A 25,073-nucleotide genomic window follows, 5' to 3' on the forward strand; every position below is an offset into this window, starting at 1 on the left:
GATCATAACAAATTATGGATAGTATTGTGAAGAATGAAAATTCCAGAACACATAATTGTGCTCACGTGGAACGTATACATAGACCGAGAAGCAGTTGTTGGAAGAGAACGTGGGGATACTGCATGGTTTAAAATCAGGAAAGGTGTGCGTCAGAGTTGTATCCTTTCACCATACTTATTCAATCCGCATGCTGATCAAAGCTGGACTATATTAAGATTAGGGCATCAGGATTGGAGGAAGACTCATTAACAACCTGTGTTATGCAGATGACTCAACCTTGCTTACTGAAAGTGAAGAGGACTTGAAGCACTTACTGATGAAGATCAAAGGTTACAGCCTTCAATATACATTACAAATCAACATAAAGAAAACAAAAATCCTCACAACTGGATCAATAACCAACATCTTCATAAACGGAGAAAATACTGAAGTTGTCCAGGATTTCATTTTACTTGAATCCATAATCAACGCTCACAGAAGCAGCAGTCAAGAAATCCAACGATGTGTACCATTGGGCAAATGTGCTGCAAAGACCTCTTTAAAGAGTGAAAAGCAAAGATATCGCTCCTGGACTAAGATGTGCCTGACCTAAGTCATGGTATTTTCAATGGCCTCACATATATGCAAATCAGGACAATGAACAAGGAAGACCAAAGAATTGATGCCTTTGAATTATGGTGCTGGCAAAGAATAATGAACATACCTTGGACTGTCAGAAGAATGAAAAAGTCTTTCTGGGAAGAAGTACAGCCAAAATGCTTCCTGGAAGCAAGGATGGCTAGACGTGATCTCACATACACTGGACCTTATCAGGAGAGACCAGTCCCTGAAGAAGGACATCATTCTTGGTAAAGTAGTGGGTTAGCAAAAAAGAGAAAGACCCTCAACGAGATGGACTCACACAGTGGCTGCAACAATGGGCCCAAACATAGCAACAATGGTGAGGATGGCACAGGACCGGACAGTGTTTTGTTCTGTTGTACACAGTCACTGTAAGTCAAAACTTAGTTGAAGCCATCTAACAATACCACAGTAAAATTTCAAGGGTGCCTACCAAAAGAATAGAAATAAAATGTATAAATTCCATTTCATCAGATGAAAAAAAAAAAAAGAGAGAGAAAAGGAAAAAAAAAAAAAGTGAAATCAGGAAATAAAAAACAAGACTCATAAACCCATTGCCACTGAGTTGATTCTGACTCATAGCGACCCTATAAGACAGAGTAGAACTGCCCCGTAGAGTTTCCAAGGAGCGCCTGGTGGATTCGAACTGCTGACCTTTTGGTTAGCAGCCGTAGCATTTAACCACTACGCCACCAGGGTTTCCAAAACAGAAGATGGGAGAAAAAAAAATCAGAATAAATAGTAATCAAAAAAGCAAAATGGTAGAAACAATTTGAAATCTATCAATGATCACAATTCAATAAGTGGTTTGAACTTCAATTAAAAGACAGATTCTCAGACTAAATTATAAAACAAAGTCCAACTCATTGCTACTCATGAGAGACAGAGTTAAGCAAAAACACACAGAAACGTTGAAAGTAAACAGATGGAAAGAGAGCCATCTTAATATCTTAACAAAATATACACAGGTAAAAAGATCATTTTAAGGATAAAAATAAAATGATAAGCTGCTCAATTCACTGGACAATTACACAAATTTTAAAGGTGCATGTAGCTAATAACATACCCCTAAAATATATAAAACAAAATCTATAAAACTAGAGAGAAGGAAACCCTGATGGCGTAGTGGTTAAGAGCTATGTCCGCTAACCAAAAGGTTGGCAGTTCGAATCCACCGGGCACTCCTTGGAAACTCTATGGGGCAGTTCTACCCTGTCCCATAGTGTCGCTATGAGTTGGAATCAACTCGACCGCAATGGGTTATGGGTAGAGTGAGGTAAACAAATCTACCAAGAGTGGAAGATTTTAACACTTCCGTCCAGCTACTGATATGCCAAGTAGACAGAACAAAAATAAAAACAAAAGGATAAATAAAAGATTTGAACATCTTAAGAAGTAAACTCTAATTAAAAAATATAGAATTATACATCCAACCATTAGTGAGAACAACATTCCTCTCAAGTGCACATGGAATATTGATACAAATCATGTACCAAGCAACTTGCAAAAAATTTGAAAGAAGAGGTATCATACAGGCCCATGCTCTTTGATTACAATAATCTTAAATTAGAAGTTTATAATAAAAACATAAATCAAAAATTACCACATATTTGAAAAACAAAAAGCACAGCTCTAACATGTATCAAAAAATAAATAATAATGTGAATTAAAAAAAATAGTGAAAACAGGACATAACACCCATGGTATGCAGTAAAAGTAGTGCTTTGGGGGAAATTTATAATTTTAAAAGCTGAGCTGAACATTCAGAAGAAAATCAAGATCCATGCCTCATACCATACACACACACAAAAAAAAAAATTCAAAATGACTCAAGGACCTTAATGTGAAAACTTAAACCACAAAATTCTTAGAAAAAAATGTAGGAATGTGGTTGCAGAACCTAGTTTTTAGCCGTGGGTTATCAGATATGACAATAAAAACACAGGCAGCAAATAAACAAAACAGGTAAATGGACCTCACAAAAAGTAAATACTTTTGTTCATTGAAGGACTGTATCAACAAAGTGAAAAGACAACCTACAGGCTGGGAGAAAATTCTGGGGAACCATATATCTGACAGGGTCTAATGTCCAAAATACATAAAGAACTGCAACTTAACAATGAAAAGACAAATTATCTAATTAAAAAAATAGGTAAAGGACTTGAACAGACATTTCACCAAAGAGGGTATTAAAATGGTCAACAAGCGGATGAAAAGGTAATCAATATTATTAGCCACTGCTGCTGCTGTTGTTGTGTGTCCTCAGGCTGATTCTAACTCATAGTGACTCCATGTGACAGCATACAACTGCCCCACAGGTTTTTCTTGGCTGTAATATTTACAGAAGCATCCCGCCAAGTCTTTCTCTCACTGAGTTGCTGAGACATGCAAGTCCAAACCACGGGGAGATATCACCTCAGCTCCACTAGAATGGCAATGATCAAAAGAATGAAAACCACAAGTGTTGGTGAGGTTGTGGAGAAACTGGAACTCCTGTCCACTGCTGGTGGGAATGTAAAATGGTGCAGCCCCTGTGGAAAACGGTTTGGTGGTTCCTCAGAAAGGTGGACACGGAATTACCATATGACCCAGCAATCCCAATCCTAGGTACACACCCAAAGAAGAAGTGAAGGCAGGAACACAAAGAGAAACCTGTACCCCAATGCTCATTGCAGCTCTTTTCACAATAGACAAAAAGTGGAAACAACTCAAATGCCCATTAACAGATGAAGGGATAAACCATATATGGTGCATACATGAATGGAATATTACTCAGCCATAAAGAAAAATGAAGTCCTGATTCACGCCACAACACGGATGTACCTTCTGCTGAGAGAAATAAGTCTGTTGCAGAAGGGCAAATACTGTATGATCTCACTTACATGAAATAAAATGTAAGTGGTTACCAGAGGTGGGAGAAAGGGGGAAACAGAAGTTTTTTGCTTAGGAGGCACTGAGTTTATGTTAACGGAGGTGGAATAACTTGGAAAAGGATAGCAATATGTTTACACAATATGAAGAATGTAATCAATGTAACTGAATTGTACACATAGAAATTGTTGAATTGGTGACTGTTTTGTTGTGTACAGTTTTATTACCAAAAAATAAAAAATAAAAACCTGAACTGAATTGTTCTGTATCAAGCTGAAGCCCTGGAGGTGCAGTGGTTAAGAGCTGGGCTGCTAACCAAGAGGTCAGCAGTTCAAATCCACAGCCACTCCCTGGAAACCCCATGGGGCAGTTCAACTCTGTCCTGGAGGTTCACTATGAATCGGAATCGACTCAAAGGCAATGGGTTTTATTATCAAGTTTGTTTTGCTGGGAATTACATTCTCCAGAATCCCTTCCCCTCTGTGGTTCTTGGTTATCACTGAACAAAAGAAGAATTTGTGCAAATTTGGGAGGCAAACGTGAAGCAAGGTCTCACAAGGTTCTTCACAGTCAGGTATGGTCACAGGCAAACGCAGCGGACCCCACAGGCTTCAGCTTGCCCTTACGCCCCCTGCTCCCCGTCTTGCTCTTCCTCCAACTGCTGGCCACTGGTGAACAGTGGCCCAGCGGACACTTGACCGAAGAATCACAGAGGCCATAGCTACAGAGAAGCAACAGGTCCTCAGGAACCTTTCAGAGGAGCTCCCCATTCTGGGTCGCCCTTCGGAAGGCCAGACAGAATGCAGAGTCTGCCCAGAAACAGTGACCAATACGTGGTGCTGGTTCTCCCACGGCCAGGATCCACAGGTTTGGGCATCCAGAGGTGGGAACAGGACTGGCTGCTCTCACTAACAATCCTTCAGCAAAACATTTCCTTTCTCATTGCTGTAACTGTGGCTGTTCTGACTTAGAGGTCTTAGCTGCCAAGAAAGAACTGCCTCCACCAGGGACGACGATGACGACGTTTTCACTAAAATGGAAGCTGATATGGGCCGTCTGGCCACACTACGCTTCTCACCTCGCCAAACCAATGGGCAGAGAAGAGGTTTCTGTACTGGCTGGGGGGCCAATCCTGACCCTCAAGGGAGGCTAGGCTGCTTAATTGTACAATGGAGGCAGGAAGAGGGTGATCAGAACGTGTAAGCTCCTCAGGGCGTGTCTCACAGCTCCTGTGCCAGGTCAGAAAAGTTCCCGGCAACGCCTAACAGCACGTGCTGGCTAACTGCAATGCACCTTGTGGACAGAAGGATCATGTCACCCCACTGGGCAAAGAACAATGACCAGGTGAGGTTCTGGCTAACAGCAAGGGACCATGCAATGGGTGGTGGAAGCAGGAACTGAAAATACCAGCTACAACCATGTGATCAGTTGTATAATTGAGAATGGCAGTAGTTAGAAGTATTTTTAACCCCCCAGCCGCTCCGCGGGAGGAGTATGTGGCAGTCTGCTTCCATACAGATTTAGATCCTTGGAAACCCTATGGGGCAGTTCCACTCTGTCTTATAGGGTCGTTATGAGTTGGTATCCACTTGACGGCAATGAGTTCGGTTTGTTTCTTTGTTTTTTTATATTAGATAATTATTTTTTTCTTTCTCCTTTTCCATATGACATAACATGATATATTAACGTTGGTTACGTAGTATGCAAGATAATGCCATTTCTATCTAAAGACTTAGAAGAGAAATCAACGCCCAAAGAGAGATAAAGTGACTCTTGGTATATCCTCTTTTAGGGAAAGTGGGTTTTCAGCTGTACCAAGAACAGTTGTTATCCTACTAGCTGGACACATGATTTTTCACTCTTCTTATTTGGAAGTTGAACGCAGTTAAAGACATGAATGTGGACGCCTAGTTGACAAGCAGTGCACTATGCTGGATTGTTCTATTGACAAACTAGTTAAAGCTTGTGCGCCCACTCCAGAGGTCTGAAAGGACTGGTTAGTGGCTCCTTCTCCGACCCTCCAATTCCCCCTTCCGGTAAGTATCCCTCTTCCAGAGTCCCTGGATGGTGCTGGCAGTTAAGCACTCGGCTGTTAGTGGAAAGTGGAGGTTGAAGTCCACTCAGAGGCACCTTGGAAGAAAGGCCTGGCAATCTATGTCCAAAAAGTCAGCTGTTGAAAACCCGGTGGAGCACAGATCTATTCTACACACATGGGGTCACCATGCATTGGGATCTCCTCAACAGCGACTGGTTGTTGTTCTTGTATCCTGCTTTGGAAATGAGAAAAAGAACAACAGAAGAAACCCACAGGATGGAGGGGGAAGGAGGTATGGCACTCACGATCTTCAAAAATATTCCTCATTTCCTCCTTCTGGGTTCCTTCTGGGTAGCATTTCCTACTCCCCTTAAAGTTAGGAGTGACCGTGCTTCAGCCAAAAAGCTGTGAACAGAAGTAATGTGTCTCTCCCCTGGGAAAAAGCACATAAATGTCACCATGAGGCCCACTTTCTCTTCCCTGGTGCAATGACTGCAACAGCACATGTCATGATGACACTCCTAGTCTCCCAGTGATTAAGGCAAGTTAAACCCCTACTGGTCCACACCAGCCAGGAACAAACCTCTGGTGTGTTAAGTCAAATGTGGGGTTTGTTTGTGACCCCATCATAGCCTGTAACATCCTTACTGACTACGAAAACAGGCACATAGTGTAAGTAACTGCCCTACGAGGATATAAAACGTGTGGCTCACGGAGTAAGTAAACGCCATGCCAGGATATAAAACGTGTGGCAATAGAGAACCCCTGAGGGAGCAGGAGATCAGTGGGATGCAGACCCCAAATTCTCATAAAAAGACCAGACTTAATGGTCTGGATGTGACTAGAGGAATCCCGGCGGTCATGATCCCCAAACCTTCTTTTGGCACAGGACGGGAACCATCCCCAAACACAATTCATCAGACATGAAAGGGACTGGACAGTGGGTGGGAGAGAGATGCTGATGAAGAGTGAGCTAATTATATCAGGTGGACACTTGAGACTGTGCTGGCATCTCCTGTCTGGAGGGGGGATGGAAGGATAGAGAGAGTTGGAGGCTGCCAAAGTTTTCACGAAAGGAGAGACTGGAAGGGCTGACTCATTAGGGGGAGAGCAAGTGAGAGTAAGGAGTAAGAGGTATATTAACTTATATGTGACAGACGGACTTGATTTGTAAACATTCACTTGAAGCTCAATAAAAGTTAATTAAAAAAAAAAAAAAATGTGTGGCACATGGAGTAAGTGAACGCCATACCAGGATGTAAAACATGTGGCACACGGAGTAAGTAAACGCCATACCAGGATATAAAAACGTGTGGCACACGGAGTAAGTAAACACCATGTCAGGATATAAAACGTGTGGCACACGGAGTAAGTAAACGCCACACCAGAATGTAAAACGTGTGGCACGCGGAGTAAGTAAACACTATACCAGGATATAAAACATGTGGCACACGGAGTAAGTAACTGCCATACCAAGATATAAAATGTGTGGCACACGGAGTAAGTAAACACCATGCCAGAACATAAAACGTGTGGCACACGGAGTAAGTAACTGCCATACCAGGATATAAAACGTGTGGCACATGGAGTAACTGAACGCCATACCAGGATGTAAAACGTGTGGCACACAGAGTAAGTAACTGCCATACCAGGATATAAAACGTGTGGCACACGAAGTAACTGCCATACCAGGATATAAAATGTGTGGCACAAGGAGTAAGTAACTGCCCTACGAGGATATAAAACTTGTGGCACACGGAGTAAGTAACTGCCATACCAGGATATAAAACATGTGGCACAAGGAGTAAGTAACTGCCCTACGAGGATATAAAACGTGTGGCTCACGGAGTAAGTAAACGCCATACCAGGATATAAAGCATGTGGCACGCAGAGTAAGTAAACACCATACCAGGATATAAGACACATGGCACTGACAGCTGGGGGTTGTATGGCAGCAAGGAAGCTGTTATCAGAAGAAGGAAAATGGCAGCCCAAGTTATGCAATGGCCCAAAAAGCAGTGAACGTCTTCAAATCTATCTTGGAAGAGAGAAGACGCCCCAATGTAGTGCCATTAGTTACTTTTGTGTGTAGCCTTTCTAGTCGTGGTCTTATGATTTCCACCCAGGTGACTGCGTGATAGGGTAATTGCGGCCTACCAAGGGGACTGGTCAGTTTTGCCTTATAAGAGCTGAGAGGGAGAGAGCCCACCGCCACCAAAGAAGGAGAGACCAGCAGGGGAGACCCAGCAGCAGAGACCCTGCAGCAGCAGGCGGCTTGGTGGGCTTCCTAGATCACGGAGTAAGAAAGCTGAGTGCCTTTGGGCAGAGACCAAAGGCCAGGGAGAAGTCTATGCCTGACCCATGAATTTGGGACTTGCCAGCTTCCACACCCACGTGAGCCATTTCCTTTATGTGGTTCGTGAGTTCTGTGAGATGTTGCAGTGAATTAGGGAACCCAAAGATGGGAGGGCGAGTGCTGACAGCAAAGGGAGCAGTTGATGTTAGAGATGATGGAGTGGGACAGCAGCTTGGAAAAGTTGGAAATTTGGGACATCTTTTTTTTTAACCTCCGCCTTGAACTCTGCTGTGTAGCACGGATGCAAACACAGACAGTACGTAAATCCACATCGGCTCATGGCAGCCTCACGCACAACATGAGGTCATTCACACCGCTGCCAGCGTGTTCAAGTCCCTCACTGCAGCTACTGTGCCAGTCCATCTCACTGAGGGTCTCCCACACCCTCGCTGGCCCTCTACTTCACCAAACACGTCTTTCTCCAGCGATGGATCCCCCTCCCACAATGACATGTCCAAAGCAAGCGAATCAGGCAATGTTCTGCTTCTGATCCATAAACTTTCACTGGCTAACTTTTGTAAGCAGGTCATCAGGGCTTTCTTCCTAGTCTGTCTCAGTCTGAACACTCCACTGAAACCTGTCCACCAGGGGTGACCCTGCTGGTGTTTTAAATACTGGCTGCATAGCTTCTAACATCATAGCAACACACAAGCCACCATGGACAGGCAGGTAGTGGAGTCTAGAAAAGGAAGCCATTAAACAAAATGTTAGAAGTGGGGTTTGTGCTGCTGATCGTATTTTTTAAAGTACTACGAGAGAGAGAGGGAAATCAGAAAACAACTGATAAGGAGGAATGAAAGCGAAGCGGTAGAGTCCAGAACTGCATGGGTTTGTCAGGCTGAGAGCAGGAAATGTCTCCACCAGTAAATGATAAAGCTTGGGCTCTGGAATGACAAAGCCTGATTAAAACTAAGCCATGTGAGGGGAAAAAAATCAAGCCCAATGATAAAAACTACAGGGATTAGGGTTCCTCCGAGTAAAAGTGTAAGGAAGAGTGTAATACTAGTAAACCCTTTCCATTGTACAAAATGGCTGAGTGAAAAGAGAGCTACATCAGTGTCTTTCCCAGACAGACTCAAAGTGCAGACAAGCCAAGAAAAAACAAGGGAGGGACGAGGGGCAGGAAAGCCAAGAAACAGAGCAAATCTGAGAACTACGTTTAGAAAAGAACCATGGGCACAGCCTCTGACACCTGAAGATCACTGGAATCAAACAGGTAGAAGGCTTAATTAGTTTTTTTGTTTTTTTTTTTTGAGAAATATCTACCTCCAAAAGAAATACCAACCTGAGCTCTGGCTGTTCTAGACTTAAAGGGAACGTTGCATTCCCTATCATCTAGTCAGGAATGGGCTGAGAAAGCTGCTCACTCCCAAGAAGGGAATACCCCCAATACTTAATTCAGATGTGGTTAAGAGGACTGTGAACAAAGAACCTCCCAGAGGGATGATTCTGAGGTCACAGAAAATGACAGACAAGGTAGCTATTTCCAGGACAAGAGTCAGGGTCTAATGTCTGCCCAGAGGGATTTAGGATTTAGTAATGGTATGGCTGAAGAAGCAACATCATGATAAATGGAGAAAAGATTGAAGTTGTCAAGGATTTCATTTTACTTGGATTCATAAGCAACATCCATGGAAGCGGCAGTAAAGAAACCAAATGATGTATTGCATTTGGAAAGTCTGCTGCCAAAGATCTCTTTAAAGTATTAAAAAGCAAAGATGCCAATTTAAGGACTAAGGGTGCCTTACCCAAGCCACGGTGTTTTCAATCACCTCATATGCATGTGAAAGCTGGACAATGAATAAGAAGACCAAAGAAGAGCTGATGAATTTGAATTGTGGTGTTGGGGAAGAATATTGAATATACCATGGACTGCCAGGAGAATGAACAAATCAGTCTTGGAAGAAGTGCGGCCAGAACCACCAAGTGAGGATGGTGAGACTTCCTCTCACACACTTTGGACATGTTATCAGGAGGGACCAGTTCCTGGAGAAGGACATCATGCTTGGTAAAGTAGAGGGTCAGCGAAAAAGAGGAAGACCCTCAACGAAATGGCCTGACACAGTGGCTACAACAACGGGCTCAAACATAACCAAGACCACGAGGATGGCACAGAACCGGGCAGTGTTTCATTCTGTTGAATACAGAGGCGCTAAGAGTCAGAAATGACTTGATGGCACCTAACAATGGTGGAGGAACTAAACTAACATGTGTCATTCTTCTCTTGGGGTGACAAGAATGTCTACTGTGGTCACCCCTCGTATGTTGAATAATTCAGTGGATGGGTGATATGTCTTTTTAGTCCATAAGTCTCCAGAGTAAGAGAAGCCATTGCTACACTTGTAGAAATTACTGGTCATCGTTCTCTCTGAATAAACTAGTGCACTTTACTCAGAGATCCTAGATTGTGAGCTTTTTTTTCCCCACTACTGGGAGGGACTTTTGAGTTGTCTCTCTTAGGGAAGAGGTATGCATGTTTTCATAAAGAGGGAGTGAACTAAATAGTTGATGATCAGTTGGGTGGACTGTGGTAGTAATTATTGTTGTTGCTAGGTGCCGTCAAGTCGGTTCCAGTTTTTGAGTGCCTTCCAACCTGAGGGGCTCATCTTCCAGCACTATATCAGACAATATTCCACTGCGACATATAAGGTTTTCACTGGCTAATTCCTTTCAAAAGTAGACCACCAGGCCCTTCTTCCTAGTCTGTCTTAGTCTGGAAACTCCACTGAAACCTGTCCACCATGGCTGGCCCTGCTAGTATTTCAATACCAGTGGTATAGTTTCCAGCATCACAGCAACACACAAGTCCCCACAGTATGAAAACTGACAGGCACATGGGGGTGGCAGTAATTTGGGCTGTTCAGTACTCCAGTTCACCTCTCTGTGACTGTTTCATTAGCTAAGCTTGCTGCAATAATGTCCTTCCCTGTATCCATGCCCTTGTGAAGTACCTCCTCCAACAACACACTGACTCTGTCTTTGGCTAATGTGACAACAGCAAAATGACACAAAGATTTGAAAACACTTGAGTATTGGGGCTTGCCCACTTGTTCACTACTCTTTGGAACTCTGCGAACTCCAGACCAAGAAGCCCAGACCAGCCTGTTGGATGACCGGAGACATGCAGCCCAGTGACCCTACCACCACAGCTTACAGCCCCAGGTGACAGCCTCCAACTGACCACTCAGATGTAAATGAAGCCATCATAGGTGATCCGACTTCCACCTGACCTGTCAAGTGATCACATGAACATGAGTTCAACCAGCAGAGGTCAACTGAGCTGACTCAGACCAGAAGAATGAAGAGTTAAACCATAGAATTGTGAGCTAAGTAAAACAGTAGTTGTTCCAAGCTGTTAAATTTGAGGAAAATTTTGGGGTGATTTGTTACAGAGCAAAAGCTAACTGATATATCCTCCTTCCAGGCATATGGACATTTGGCACATATATATAAGGTGCTGTGTAGTACCTCCACCAAAGATGGGGGCCACACTATGCTCCATCCCACCTGCAGGTGACACTGCCTCCACCAAATGAGGCTCCATGTCCACGGTGCTTGAACCTGGGTGGATCTATATGACTGTCTCACCAACATAGCATGGTAGAATTAGAGTTGTTGGTGGTGTCGTTAGGTGCCGTTGAGTCAGTCCCAACTCAAAGTGACCCTTTGTACAACAGAATAAAATGCTACCCAGTCCTGTGCCATCCTCATAATCACAGCTATGTTGGACTCCATTGTTGCGGGTACCATGTCAATACATTTCGCTGAGGACCTTCCTCTTTTCTGCTGACCCTCTACTTTACCAAGCATGATGTCCTTCCCAGGGGCTGGTCCCTCCTGATAACATGTCCATAGTACGTGAGACAAAGTCTTGCCATCCTTACTTCTAAGGAGCATCCTGGGTATACTTCTTCCAAAACAGATTTGTTTATTCTTCTGGCAGTCCATGTTGTTGTCGTTGCTGTGTGCCACTGAGTTGATTCTGACTCACAGTGAGCCTGCAGGACAGAGTAGAACTGCCCCATAGGGTTTCCAAGGAGTGGCTGGTGGATTCAAACTGCCAACCTTTTTAGTTAGCAGCCTGAGTTCTTAACCACTTCACTGCCAGGGCTCAAGCAGTCCATGGTATATTCAATATTCTTCACCATCACTATAATTCAAATGCATCAATTCTTCTTCAGGAGCTGGTTCATAAAAATGGCATGCACTTCCATCTTGTTCTTTCAGGATGATCCTTCTTGGAACCCAGCTACCATGCTGTGAGGAAGCCAAGTGAGCATAAGCAGCAGCCACATGAAGGCATTCCCACCTAGAGGCCCAGCTGGTAGTGACCACCAGGTATGTAAGCAAGCAAGCCTTCAGGGGCTTCAGCCCCCAGGCCTGGAGTCACACCAGCCTTCCAGCCACCCCAGCTGATAATGCATCGAGCAGGAGTGAGCAGCCACTGCCACGTCTACCTAAACCACAGATTCGTGAGGAGAACCAGTGATGATTGCTGTCTAAAGTCTCTAAATTCTGGGATGTTTTTATATGCAGCCATAAATAACTGGAACACACACTTCGGCTGATGAAAAACAAGTGACAGTGATGTGGCACTTCCATGCCGACTCTAACTGGCAGTGGTAAGGCACTGAAGCACTCTTCCCCCCGGCGAGGTGATGCAGGCAGGACGTGGCCACAAGACACAGCTTCCCTCACCCTCAATCCCTGAGTGACTACCTGGAGAGAGTCCCTCCACTGACTCGCATCCCTGCGTGGCAGGAGCAAAACGTAAACCTTTGTTGTGTTAGGCCCCTGAGATTTTGGAGCTGTTTGTTTCCATAGAATAATCGAGCACATTCTGACTCACAGGAGATAACTGAGAGAAAACCAAAAGCAGATAAAATAGAAAAAAAAGTGCAAAAAGAGAGGATCAACAAAGGCAAAGGCTGCTTCTTGAAAACGCTAAAACTAGGCGGACATCTGATGGGATTAACTGAGATTAAAAAAAGCACGTAAGATACCATTATGAATAAAAACCAAAGATAGAGTAGACATTAAAACGATAAAAAAAAATAGCAAATGCGTGCCATTAAATTTGGTACATTGGATGAGATGCAAAAATCCCTAGAAAAATTTCTTATCAAAGATGACTCAACAAATTAGAAATACTAAATAACCCTCTTATTATCAAAGACCCAAAGCAGAAGTGTAAAAATCTCCCTGCAAAGAAAGCAATAAGCCCCGTGGTTGTCTTGACAAATTCCATCAACGCATTCCAACATAATGACAACTCCTTCAGAAAATTGCAAAAGACAAGCTTTCTGACTTATTGTATGAGACTATTAAAACTTAAATTAAAAAAAAAGGTCAGTTTGAAAAAGGAATATTTCAAACTCATTTAACCTAAAAATATTTGCAAAAATCTTAAACGAAATGTCTGCAAGTTACCTGCAACACTGCATAAAAACATACCATGAAAAGTGTGTCGTTCCTGAAATATAAAGATTATTTCATATTAGAAAGTCTACAGTTACTATTCACTTTATTGGCAGATCAAAAAACAAAAAGTATATGATCATCTCAGTTTGGTAAAATTCAACACTCGTTTCTTGTTTTTTGGGTTTTTTTTTTTTTTTGTAAATTAGAATAAAAGAGAATCTTTTTTTAAAAAAAAAATTTCTTCAAAGTTTCTGCATTCAGCCTGGGGTTGTCAGACAAAGGCCGGAAGCCTGACAATCACCATTCTGTCACTTCTGTCTTAGCATTCGTAGTCAGATAAAAAGAAATGAAAGGCCTTAGTGCTGGGAAAGAGGAAACAAAGCTCCCATTGTTTGCAGATGATGGGACTGCCCAAAAGGAGACCTGAAAAACTCACCAATTCAATTACTACTAAAAATAGGATATGACAGCAAGTTGATAGAGGTAAGATGAATACCTGAAATTCATTTGCATTACATTTGCAGCAAAATAACAGAACTCATAATTAAAAAAAAAAAAATTATAGTAAACAACATTTCTTCATTATGTTTTGTGCGTATTCCCTCGAACTCTTTATTCCCTGAAATTTTAATATCAGTAGTGTGTTCGATTTTCGTAATAATTAGTTTAACCTTTTCTGTTTCTTTTATAATGTCCAGAAACCCTAGTGACGTAGTGGTTAAGAGCTACAGCTGCTGGCCAAAAGGTCTGCAGTTCGAATCCACTAGGCGCTCCTTGGAAACTATGGGGCAGTTCTACTCTGTCTTATAGGGTCACTATGAGTCGGAATCAACTTGATGGCAACAGGTTTTGTTTTGTTTTTTTATAATGTCTACAGGTAATCAGCATTTTGAATCTTAATTATGTTCCCTTTGTTTATGCATATGGATTTTTTTGTCAATATAAAATAGGACATTAAAAAATAATAACACAGTCTGAGGGGTAAGCACGTAACAACAAAACCAGAACTCGGCTCATCTTAGCTGGGATAACCCAACATCATTATTGTCATAGGAACACAGAAGGGTGCTGAGGCAAATGGGCAGAAGTTCTAACTCCAAGGTTGTCTTAGTTACCCAGTCCTGCCATAACAGACATCCCACAAGTACGTGGCTGTAAAGCACAGAATTTTATTCTCCTAGTTCTGGAGACTAAAAATCCAAATCAGCATCTGGTCTGCACTGATTCCTTTGAGGCCTCTCTCCTGGTGTCTGGTGTCTGCTGGTGATCAATCCTTGGAGTTCCTTTGCTCAGGTGGCATCTGTCTACTTCTGTGTCTGTTCAGCTCTTTTTACAAGGCACCACCCAGAAGTGATTAGGTTTAGGACCCACCCTACTCTGGTATGATCTCATTAACAAAAGAAAACCTCTATTTCCAAATGGGGTCACATCCACAGGTATAGGGGTTTAGCATTTCAACGCGTATTTTTGGGGACATAATTTGGTCTGTCACAAGGACTTGCAGGCAGGGGTTCCCACTGCAATCACAATGATCTGAGCCTTTTCCACCAGGAATCTTCTGTAGGGCTGTGACCCCAGACACCTGATTCATTCATCGGATTCTCTGACAATCGTGACCATCCTGAGAAATCTTCTTAAGAATTTCAATGTGTTACAAAGACGCCACTGTACCTTAGGTCTGCATGTTTCAAATGCAACAAATTATAACCGTGCTAATAACTGAAAACTCCCATTTCAAGTATCAAGGTTTTAAAAAGCGGCTCTGTTGGCCTTTGAGATACAATCTGCCTGTGTGCTCCTAACAGCTGTGACCCAGGTCTGTACTCTCCTCTCTGCCCTGGTACCGTCACTCTAGAACCCTGGGTGGAGTCAGAACCCAGTTAGCAAAGCTGCTCACGATGGATTTTCAGGTTGAAGTACTTAAGAGCATTGTACCCAGGGCTCTTCCACCTGAGTCTGGCTCCTGGGAACAGAAGTGTAAAGAGAATTTCAAAAAGGTAGCAAAAAGGATTATTTTGCAGTATTGCCAAAAACAGCTGGACTCCTGAAGTCTTCCTGCTAGCATCTCCTCATCTGGTTGTGATTTTATTTTTACACAAAGAGGGCACTGGAGCAACATCACCCATTGCTGTTGAGTTTATCTCAAGTCAGAACGACCCTACAGGACAGACTAGAACTTGCCCATAGAGTTTCCAAGGCTGTCATCTTTACGGAAGCAGACTACCATATCTTTCTCCCCCAGAGTTGCTGATGAGTTCGAACCATCAACCTTTTGGTTAGCAGTGCAGCACTTAACCACTGCACCACCAGGGCTCCCTGGAACAACACTGTTGCTGTTAAGTGCCGTCAAGTCGCTTCCAACTCATAGCGACCCTACAGGACAGAGTAGAACTGCTCCACAGGGTTTCCAAGGAGCGGCTGGTGGATTTGAACTGCTGACCTTTTGGTCAGCAGCTGCAGCTCTTAACTGCTTTGCCACCCAGGCTCCTGTAACAACATTAGCACAGGCTTAATTTGGTCAAACGGACCAAATGCAAGAGCTGGCACAACAATCCTTGTCTCTCCTCCCAAACGCACCTTGTGGGTGTACACCCAGGCCAGCCAGGCTTCAAGCTCCAGTTCCACCCGGAGAACTACACGCTCGATACCATCTTACTCCTCTTAATAATTTTATGTGAAATTACCCAAAGCTGACAAAATTGAAAAATATGACGTATGTTTGTCAATTTGGCAAGAATTTCAGTGCCAGCGAATGTCAGTTAAGCTTATGTCAAAATGTGACTTTTAATTAAATGATCCAGGTTCTTCCCTGTCTCCTTTTTGTAAATAACTCAAAGCTACACGTGCAACACAGATCACATAAATAGGAACATACCCCTGCTCTTTCATACCCAGGATCAGAAATCCTTGTACGCAAACGGTGAAGTGCTCGACTACTAGCTGAAAGACTGGCAGTTCAAATCCACCCAGAGGTGTCTCGGAAGAAAGGCCTGGCAATCTGCCTCTGAAAGGTCACAGCCTTGAAAACCCTAGGGAGCACAGTTCTCTGCATGCATGGGGTCGCCGTGAGTCAGAATCTAATGACAACTAACAACAGTACTTGTCCAGGTCTCAGCCTCCGCGAGACCACGGCCAGGAGAACATTCTGTGGTGCACACAGAATCACGCCAGGGGCTCACACTTGTCTGGGGTTTAATGTGTGCCAGGCACTGTGCCAGGCGCTCCTATGTTCTATCTCATTTATTCCCCGTGAGCCGGGCTCTGTTACCCAGTGTACCTCACAGGTTGAGGTACAGGAGGCTGGAACAGATCAATGAACCCATCAGAAACACACAGCAAGTGTCGCAGCTGGGCCTGCATCCAGTCTACCGGCAAGGCTGTGCTCTTACCTGCTCAGCTGTGACCTGACGGCTGCTGAGGAAACGGGCCACCACCGGTTCTGTTGTGACTCTGACTCGTGGCGACCCCACGTGTCAGAACAGAACTGTGCTCCATGAGGTTTTCAATGGCTGATTTTTCAGAAGCAGATCACCAAGCCTTTCTTCTGAGGCACCTCCCAGTGGACTTGAACCTCCAACCTTTCAGTTAGCACTCAGGGATTCTAAAGAAAATAACTACCCTGTAAATTATACACAGGTTAATTGTTGTGGTTAGGTGCCGTTGAGTCGATTCCAACTCATGGTGACCCCATGTGATGGAGTACAACTGCCCCACAGGGTTTTCTAGGCTGTAATTTTTACAGGAGCAGACTGTCAGGTCTTTCTCCTGTGGAGCCACAGGCTGGGTTCAAACCAGTGACCTTTCAGTGAGTAGTGGAGCACCTGACTATTGACTAGTGCACCACCAGGGCTCCTTCACACCTGCAACACGGTCAGCACCGTATAAGCACCGACGGGGAGCACTCTAAGTTTCTTCCCGGACAGAACCAGCCGCCAGCTACGGAGACAACACTAACCCGCCGTGTGATTCTCAGCTTCAGATGAAGAATGTTATATGATGTTTTACAGTCCCAGAGCTTTGACGGGGTCAGAGCAAAAACAACACAGACAGGAGTGTTCACTACGGCTGGCTGCTCAGCTCAAGAAGGGCAGCGTGAATGTGAACGCGCACTTGGGAGGGCAGCAGGAGCCTCAGGGTGACGGGAGCCTCCAAGGCAGGACTCCGAGGCCTGTGAGGCCAGATGTGGGTGTTCTAAACCCACGGGTCCAAGCAGATAGACTACCCTAGAGAGGTAAGAAGGGGCCCTGGTAAGCAACCATTAAGAGCTCAGCTGCTAACCAAAAGGTTAGTGGTTTGAACCCACCCAGTGGCTCTGTGAGAGAAAGGCTGGCAATCTGCTCCTGTAGAGATTGAAGTAAAAGAAAAAAGGCTTTTTTTTTTCTTTTACTTCAATTTTACAGCCTAGGAAATCCTATGGGGGAGTCCTACTCTTGTCACATGGGGTCGCTGTGAGCTGGAATCCACTCGACAGCACCCAACAGCAACAACAACAGAGGGGTAACCGTCAGTGTAGAAATTCTATCAGTGTATCAGCGATGAATACTTCAGGACGGGAGGCCACCCTGAGTCCCAGACAATCACAGTGCCTGGACCTAAGAGACACTCAGCAAATACTCGAGGAAGAAAAGAACCAAGTGCCTTGAATTGTCCCAGCACCAACATTGAGTCATAGCAGGACGACTAGATGAGTAGGCTCTGCTTAGCCATCTAGTGTTGACTCTCCTGTCACTGGCAATTACTCATCAAACATATTGAGGTGATTAACGCAACCATTAAACACCTTTAACAGAGTACTATGTCGGCGCTAACCCAATTATTGGGAGAAAGGCCTGGAGACCTACTTCTGAAAAATCAGCCAGTGAAAACCCTACATGTGACAACGGTTCAATTCTGTTGTACATGGGGTGACCATAAGTTGGGGGCCAACTTGACAGCAGCTAGCAACAATGATGACAACCTAATTATTATACTTTATAGAGTACGTGATTTTAAAATATTAGTAAGAATCAATGAGCTTCACAGACAGCCCAGTAGGAACGGGCCTTGCAAGCCATGTATGTACACTAATGACTTCCAGGTAGATCCTCTGCGTGATGGGGAAGTGTTATGGACTGAATTGTGCCCCCCAAAAGTATGTGTTGTAAATCCTAACCCCATTATGCTTGTGGTTATAATTCCATTTGGGAATGGGTTCTCTTTGTTACGTTAATGGACAGCATTAGTGTAGGGCGTGTTTTAATCAACCTCTTTTGAGATATTAAAAAAAAAAAAAAGAGCAGATTAAACAAGGGAGCAGAGTTGGGGGGAAGATAGATGCCAGACCACACGAAGATCACCAAAGAAGTAACCAAGGAACAAGGACATTCTCCCAAACCCAAGAGACACAGAAAGCCTTCCCCTAGAGCCAGCACGCTGAAAATGAATTTCTGCTTGTTAAAGCCATCCACCTTGTAGTGTTTCCGTAACAGCAGCACTGGATAACTAAGACAGGAAGATACCGGGAATATTGAGCATAATGAAAATAAATAATGCCACCACTATGAGTTAATCATGCGAAGACATTTCTACCCAAATTTCTTTCTACATTAAAAATAAAAATAAAAAGAGATGAAATGAAATGTAACTCCACTTATCTTGGATTCCAAAAGTGAAGAGAAATTGAGGAAGTTCTTATCAGCTTGATCTTTCACCGAGAAAGGTGGTATCATGCCAAGAATAGGGCTGGAATTCTAGATGTACAATGTTCTCCAGGAAATTTCACGCAGGAAGAAGAAAAATGTCCTGGGGCCTGGTCCCAGCTCTGCAGCAGCTGCCTGGCCTTGAGGAAACGATTTTACCTCCCCAGGTCTCAGTTTCCACATCTGTAGAATGGATTCCCTTCCTGTTCTAATAATACATGACTGTATGTTTTCATGTTTTTATAACTAAATTGCAACTAAAGACAACCTGCTAATGGCTAACAGCTCGTGGAGGGTTATTCTGTGCCAGCCATTTCCCTAAGTGCTTCTCATGTACTAACTCTGACCAGCACCTTAAGAGGTAGGTACCACTCCATTTAACAAATAAGGAAACTGGGACACAGAGAGGTTAAACAACTTGTCCGGGGTCAGAGAGGTGGAAAGGGGCAAAGCCCCGATTCTCAGAAACGCGGCTCTTCTTACTCATTGCACCCCACTGCATTTTTAAACCAGGGAAGGCAAGGTGTCAGGTCCATATCCAAAGGATGCTTTCAAGTTCCCTCTTGCTAGCCCTCTAAACTGTAATAGCCTTTCTGCGGAAAGTTAGTTTTTTTTCTTGGTCTGTGTTTACACAGTTAAATTATAACTAAAATGATTCAGCGAATTACCGGTTGCAAATTACAAACACCTGCCAAGTTAGATTTTCCTGGCTATACAGAAATGGACCCAGAGCTGTATCTTTGCCTATCTTTACTTCAACACCAGAGTCCCCGAGCAGTGACTGTTAACGCACTTAGCTGCTAACCAGACGGCTGGAGGTCCCAGTCCACCCAGAAGTACCTCAGAAAAATCAGCCACAGAACCCTACGGAGCACCGTTCTACTCTGACCCACGTCGGGTCGCCATGAGTCACAGTCCACTCGACAGCAGCCAGAATTTTTTCTTTTTCTTTTTTTTACTCCAGTACCTAAGACGACTCACCCACTCCTCACGAATCCCAAAGTCACGTGCACACAGAAAGTACGCACAGGTTTTCCACCTCCTCAGAGGAGAGGGCAAGCATATTCATCTGCCTTTTCCAGCCTTCACCCCAAATTACGGCGAAGGGTTGGTTTCTCCCCGCGGACATCCTTCCACCCACAGGGGGCGCTAGAAGTGTGTCTGGAATAATTAAAGTGGTTTCCCTCTCCAAACCACTGGTGGATTGAGAAGAATTAGCATTCTTTCTCCAAGCAGAGATAACACAAACAGTCTGACGTCCCTGCCCCTAGAGAAAAACCCTGGAAAACTGGCTTGTAAGGAAAAGTGCTCTGGTTACTGTGTTTTAAGATCCATCACCATAAAAGCAGGGAGGTAGACCATAAAAAAAAAAAAAACTTCTCAGTCAAATCATACATATTCCCACATTTAATAAAAGTGTATGTTCTCAGATTTCAATATCGTGTGAAAATAAAACCAAATTTTTAAAAATTGATTTTATTTCAATATCTGACTATTTAAAATTTATAGGTATAGATGTTTTCCATTTAAATTCAAATACTGCCTATTTCTAATCATAAATTTTAGCCAGCTAGTGTTTTGACAACCTAAAACATTTATGTCACCCTTTCCTAATAAGGGCAGTGCAGTCGTTAACAGCTCAGCTGCTAACTAGAAGGTCGGCAGTTCGAATCCATCAGGCGCTCCTTGGAAACTCCATGGGGCAGTTCTACTCTATCCTATAGGGTCACTATAAGTCGCAATCGACTCGACGGCAACGGGCGATGGGTTCGTAATAATGACAGGGAAATTTTGAGGGGAGCTGGTTGGCTGCGGGCATGTTAAAGGAGGGGGTATTGAATTTTAGGAAAGTGTTTTCATGCATTTAGGGATGAGAAACAGTTCTGCGGAGCTGAAGTGAAATGTTAAAGACAAACTGAAAGTTTGGTCTCATTCTTTCTAAGCTTGGTAATGCCAGGGGTCAAGTTTATTTTGCTTATGACATCCCAGCACTTGCACATGGTAGGTACTCAATGAATTAATGTTGAAGGAAGTATAAACCAGATTTTTTATTAACTCTCTACGAGAAGCAGCCAGGAGCTCTGGTGGTGCAGTGGTGAAGCACTCGGCTGCTAACCAAAAGGGCGGCAGTTTGAACCCACCAGCTGCTCACGGGAGACAGACGTGGCAGTCTGCTCTTGTAAAGATTACAGACTTGGAAACCCTGTGGGGCAGTTCTGCTCTGTCCTGTAGGGTCACTGTGAGTGGGAATCGACCCGACGGCAACGGGTTTGGTTTGGGGATGATAAGCAGCAAAAGATACCTTTCGTACGATTAATCCAACTAGTAAAAGTCAAGACATGCTGTCGTGTGTTTTATTTACTTTGGTTCATGTCTTCAGGTATTCTTCAAAAATGTTAAGCCTATAAACCCATTACCCATTGCTGTCGAGTCGGTTCCGACTCACAGTGACCCTACAGTGTAGCTTTTTATACAGAAAATAACCAATTAAGTCAGACTGTGAAGTTCCAGTTCAGCCTTTGTTTTTACAGCATAATAAAAATACTGAGGATGACTTTACCATCACGGCTAACAGTGTGGAATGGTGCATTGGCCATATATGAAAATTAAGCCAAACCACGTTGTGAACAAGGGCTATAAGGAAATACTAAATCAAAGCAAAGCTTTCTTCTTGCTGTGATATCTCAAAGCACCTCAAAGGCATTTACACGTAGCAAAAAAAATCACCCTGTACTCAGAAGGCTCTAGAACCATTCCACAGTCTGAATGTTGTAGCAGACTACGGACGCGTGTTAAGAAAACTGCCAGACTTTACTACAAGAACTGATAAAAGTCTAATGGAAGTCAAAATTAGGCAGATTCAGGGGAAAAAAGGAATCAGTCCAAGACTTCAGGCAGCAAAAACAGATCTGCTTGGCTCCTGACTTACATCCGAGCCCGGCTATTCCAGCAGAGTGCTCCGAGGTGCACACCTGGGCAGGGCCCAGACAAGCTATTCCCCCACCCCGAGCTAGGACTCCAGAGGGCGAAGCTGCTCGGTCTGAGAGGAACTCACCCTGCTCCCCAGGGCACACTTCTAAGGCAGCATCACCCCGTCTTCAGTCGTCCCTACTCCCTACTCCAACCAGCTTGGCTGATCAGGACAGAGAATATTTTTGGAGCATGAAGACGTTCTTTTTGATATTAAAACCAAAGCCAAACCAATGGCCGCTGAGTCGATTCTGACTCATGGTGACCCCATGTGCATCAGAGTAGGACTGTGTCCCAACGGATTTTCCACGGATCATCAGGCCTTTCTTCAGAGGCCCCTGTGGGTGGATTCAAGTGGCTTATGTTTAGGCTAGTAACTGAGTGCTTAACCATTCGGGCCACCCAGGGACTCCTGTTCATGATACTACTAAAAGCAAAACAGAAGTGACCTCTTGAGAGTCCAGAATTGTCCCTGCTCTTCCAAAGGTCGAGTCTGGAAGGACGCTACCCCGTTTTCTGCCAGGCATTTCCCACATCTGCCTTGGCCCTTCAGCTGAAGACAGCTCTGCACCAGGTAGAGGCACCTCACTTGGGTGACAGACGCCTGGCACGGACCTACTCATACATATCACAGCCCAGAGACCAGGTACAGCAAAGAGGAAGATCCCTCTCCCTGTCCCTGGACCCCACCCTGGGCTCCAGCCATGCCTGGGAAATGCCACTTAGTGCTGAAAACAGATTTAGCTGAATGCAAGGAAAATGAGGAAGGATGGATTAATAAAGGAAGAGCAAAGATGCCTGGATACTTTTTTTTTAAAGGATACCACTCTAAAAATGGCACCAAAATGGAACATAAATACAAAGGGGGGGAAAGAAAGAAAAGTTAAAGAAGGCTGCTTCCAGCTGGATTAGACTGTATCGCTGACCTGTAAAGAATACCTGTATCAACGAGGTTGAACAAATTAGTGTGTCTCAGAGAAAATCAAGCAGCTGTAGAGGGAAGCGTGAACCTCACTTGTCTCTAAATAAATATATTAAGGGTGCTATAAATAGGCCATCACCTGCTGCCCTTTCCAGCAGAAGAGAACAGCCAGCCCAGGTTTGAATTACAGACTGAGGAGAACCACAAGCAGAAAGGTCCTGAGAGAACAGAGCTCCAGAGGAAAACTCTGACTTTTTTCTTCCCTGCAGGTAGAGGGGGAAAGAGGAGATGACTCTAGGGATCCTGCTGCCAACGGGTCTGACAGAAGTCCCCTCCAAGTCCTTCTCCATGACAAAGGAGTAAAGAGACATGGGGGTGCCATTTCAGGGGCATTCAAGGCTAGACACTGCCCAGATGTCAGGGCTCAGGAACCCCTGCTCTGGTTTAGAGTGCAAGGACCCCCTTGCCATCTGTGACGTCATGGCCACCTGCATTCTATTTTCTATTCTTCCTGTCCCTCACTGATCTCCATCAGAAGAGAGTAAAAACCAAACCAAACCCGTTCCCTTCAAGTTGATTCTGACTCATAGAGACCCTACAGGACAGAGTAGAACTGCCCCATAGGGTTTCCAAAGCTGTAATCTTTAGAGACTCAGGCTGCCAGGTCTTTCTCCCACCGAGCAGCTGGTGGGTTCCAACTGCTACCTCTCAGTCGGCTGCGGAGCTGCTTAACTGCTGCACCACCAGGGCTCCTTGCTCAGAAAGCAGCAGTGTGAGGGAAAAGAAAACTCCACTTTTTAAAGAACCCCATGGTGGTAACAAGTGTTCCCATGCATAATATCTGACCACCATCTGCCACAAGATTTCAGAAGCGAATTACCAAATGCCAAGGACAACTATCATGAGCACCTGGAGAGACCTAAGCAAATATCCCCTTCTCTGCCCATGCACACAAATTCATATAGGGGCATATTTATTTCTAAGCTCAAAAAATATCCTGTAGTGGAGACATTCCCAGATCATCAAGGCACCCGCACCGCACTTGGGTGAGGGATCCCTGGCGCAGATTTGCTCATGTTTTCACAGGCGCTGCAAAAGTTTGAACCACACACATCAAGAGACCGTCACAGGAAGTTTACTGCCATCTACAGGCCCCCTCGCTGCTGCTGGGCCGAGCGAGCCAAGGATCTCTGCTTGGAAAATATAAATGGGCAAAATTGACATCAGCTGTGGAGTTGGATTAGGCTCCCAGCGATGAAATCCACATTAATAATCCGTATCGAGCAGTCATCTCCATCAACCACCTCCCCAGAAACAGGCAGGCAACTGTGTGCCCGCAACGCCGCTTACTTGGGGACCCTGCGGAGGAAGATTCTTTCTATCACTTGCTGTCTTAAGGGGCTAAATACGTTCGTATTTAGAGGCCACGATGTGCAGTAATAAAGCATTTCATTTTCCTGGCCGTTAACCACTTTCCCAGGCAGGCTTTCGGCGGAGTTCAGTAATGCCCAGCCCCAAGTGCAGGGCCAGCGCCGGCCGCGCGGTGGAGGGACCGGCAGCCGCCCCGCGGAGGCGCGGAGGAGGGCTCGGCTGGAGCCCCTAGGACGCGCTCGGACAGCGGCGCTGCGGGCGGCGCGGGGAGCGTGCCGACGAGGGGGCCCGCGCGCAGCCGTCCCCTGGGGACACCGGCAACTTTATCTGGGGCAGGAGCTCCCCGGGAAAGTTCGCCCGCCCGCCCGCCCGCCGGGCCGGGACCCGGGCACTCACCAGCCCGAGCGCGAAGAAGACGGCGAGCAGGGCCAGGCAGGCGCCCATGACGATGAGCAGCAGGAAGACGATGAGCGGGTGCTGCTGGCTCATGCAGTAGTAGGACTCGTAGAGCCAGTCCCCGGAGCGCGGCCGCCCGCCGCCCGCCGCCGCCTCGGCGCCGTCCCGCAGGTAGCGGCGCCGCCGCATCGCCTCCCGCCACATCGGGCGGCCGGCGCCCCGCGCGCCCGGGCCGTCTCCCCGCCGCGCCCGCGCCCTCGCCCGCTGCCGCCCGCGAGCTGCGCGCACGGCCTCGGGGCGCCGGGCGGGAGGCGGGCGGAGCCGCGGGCGGGGCGCGGGGGGCGGGCTCCCGGCCCCACCGCCCCCTCCGCCCCCGACGGCCGCGGGGCGGGGACAACGCTCGGGAAGCGGGCGCCCACCCTCGGCGGCCCG

At 45.3% G+C, this 25,073-nt stretch overlaps 1 protein-coding gene across 3 annotated transcripts in view; it reads right to left on the minus strand.

Moving 5' to 3' along the window:
* ADCY2 (adenylate cyclase 2) overlaps window positions 1–24,845 on the minus strand; it is a 527,505-nt gene extending 502,660 nt beyond the window's left edge. For all 3 annotated transcript variants that reach the window (XM_049860641.1, XM_049860650.1, XM_049860633.1), the window contains exon 1: window positions 24,642–24,845. In XM_049860641.1, the coding sequence (XP_049716598.1) occupies window positions 24,642–24,845 (204 nt within the window). The remainder of the gene's footprint in view (window positions 1–24,641) is intronic.
* Window positions 24,846–25,073: the final 228 nt, after the last annotated feature.

Source organism: Elephas maximus, chromosome 2 (assembly GCF_024166365.1).
Source record: "Elephas maximus indicus isolate mEleMax1 chromosome 2, mEleMax1 primary haplotype, whole genome shotgun sequence".
Classification (NCBI taxonomy): Eukaryota; Metazoa; Chordata; class Mammalia; order Proboscidea; family Elephantidae; genus Elephas; species Elephas maximus.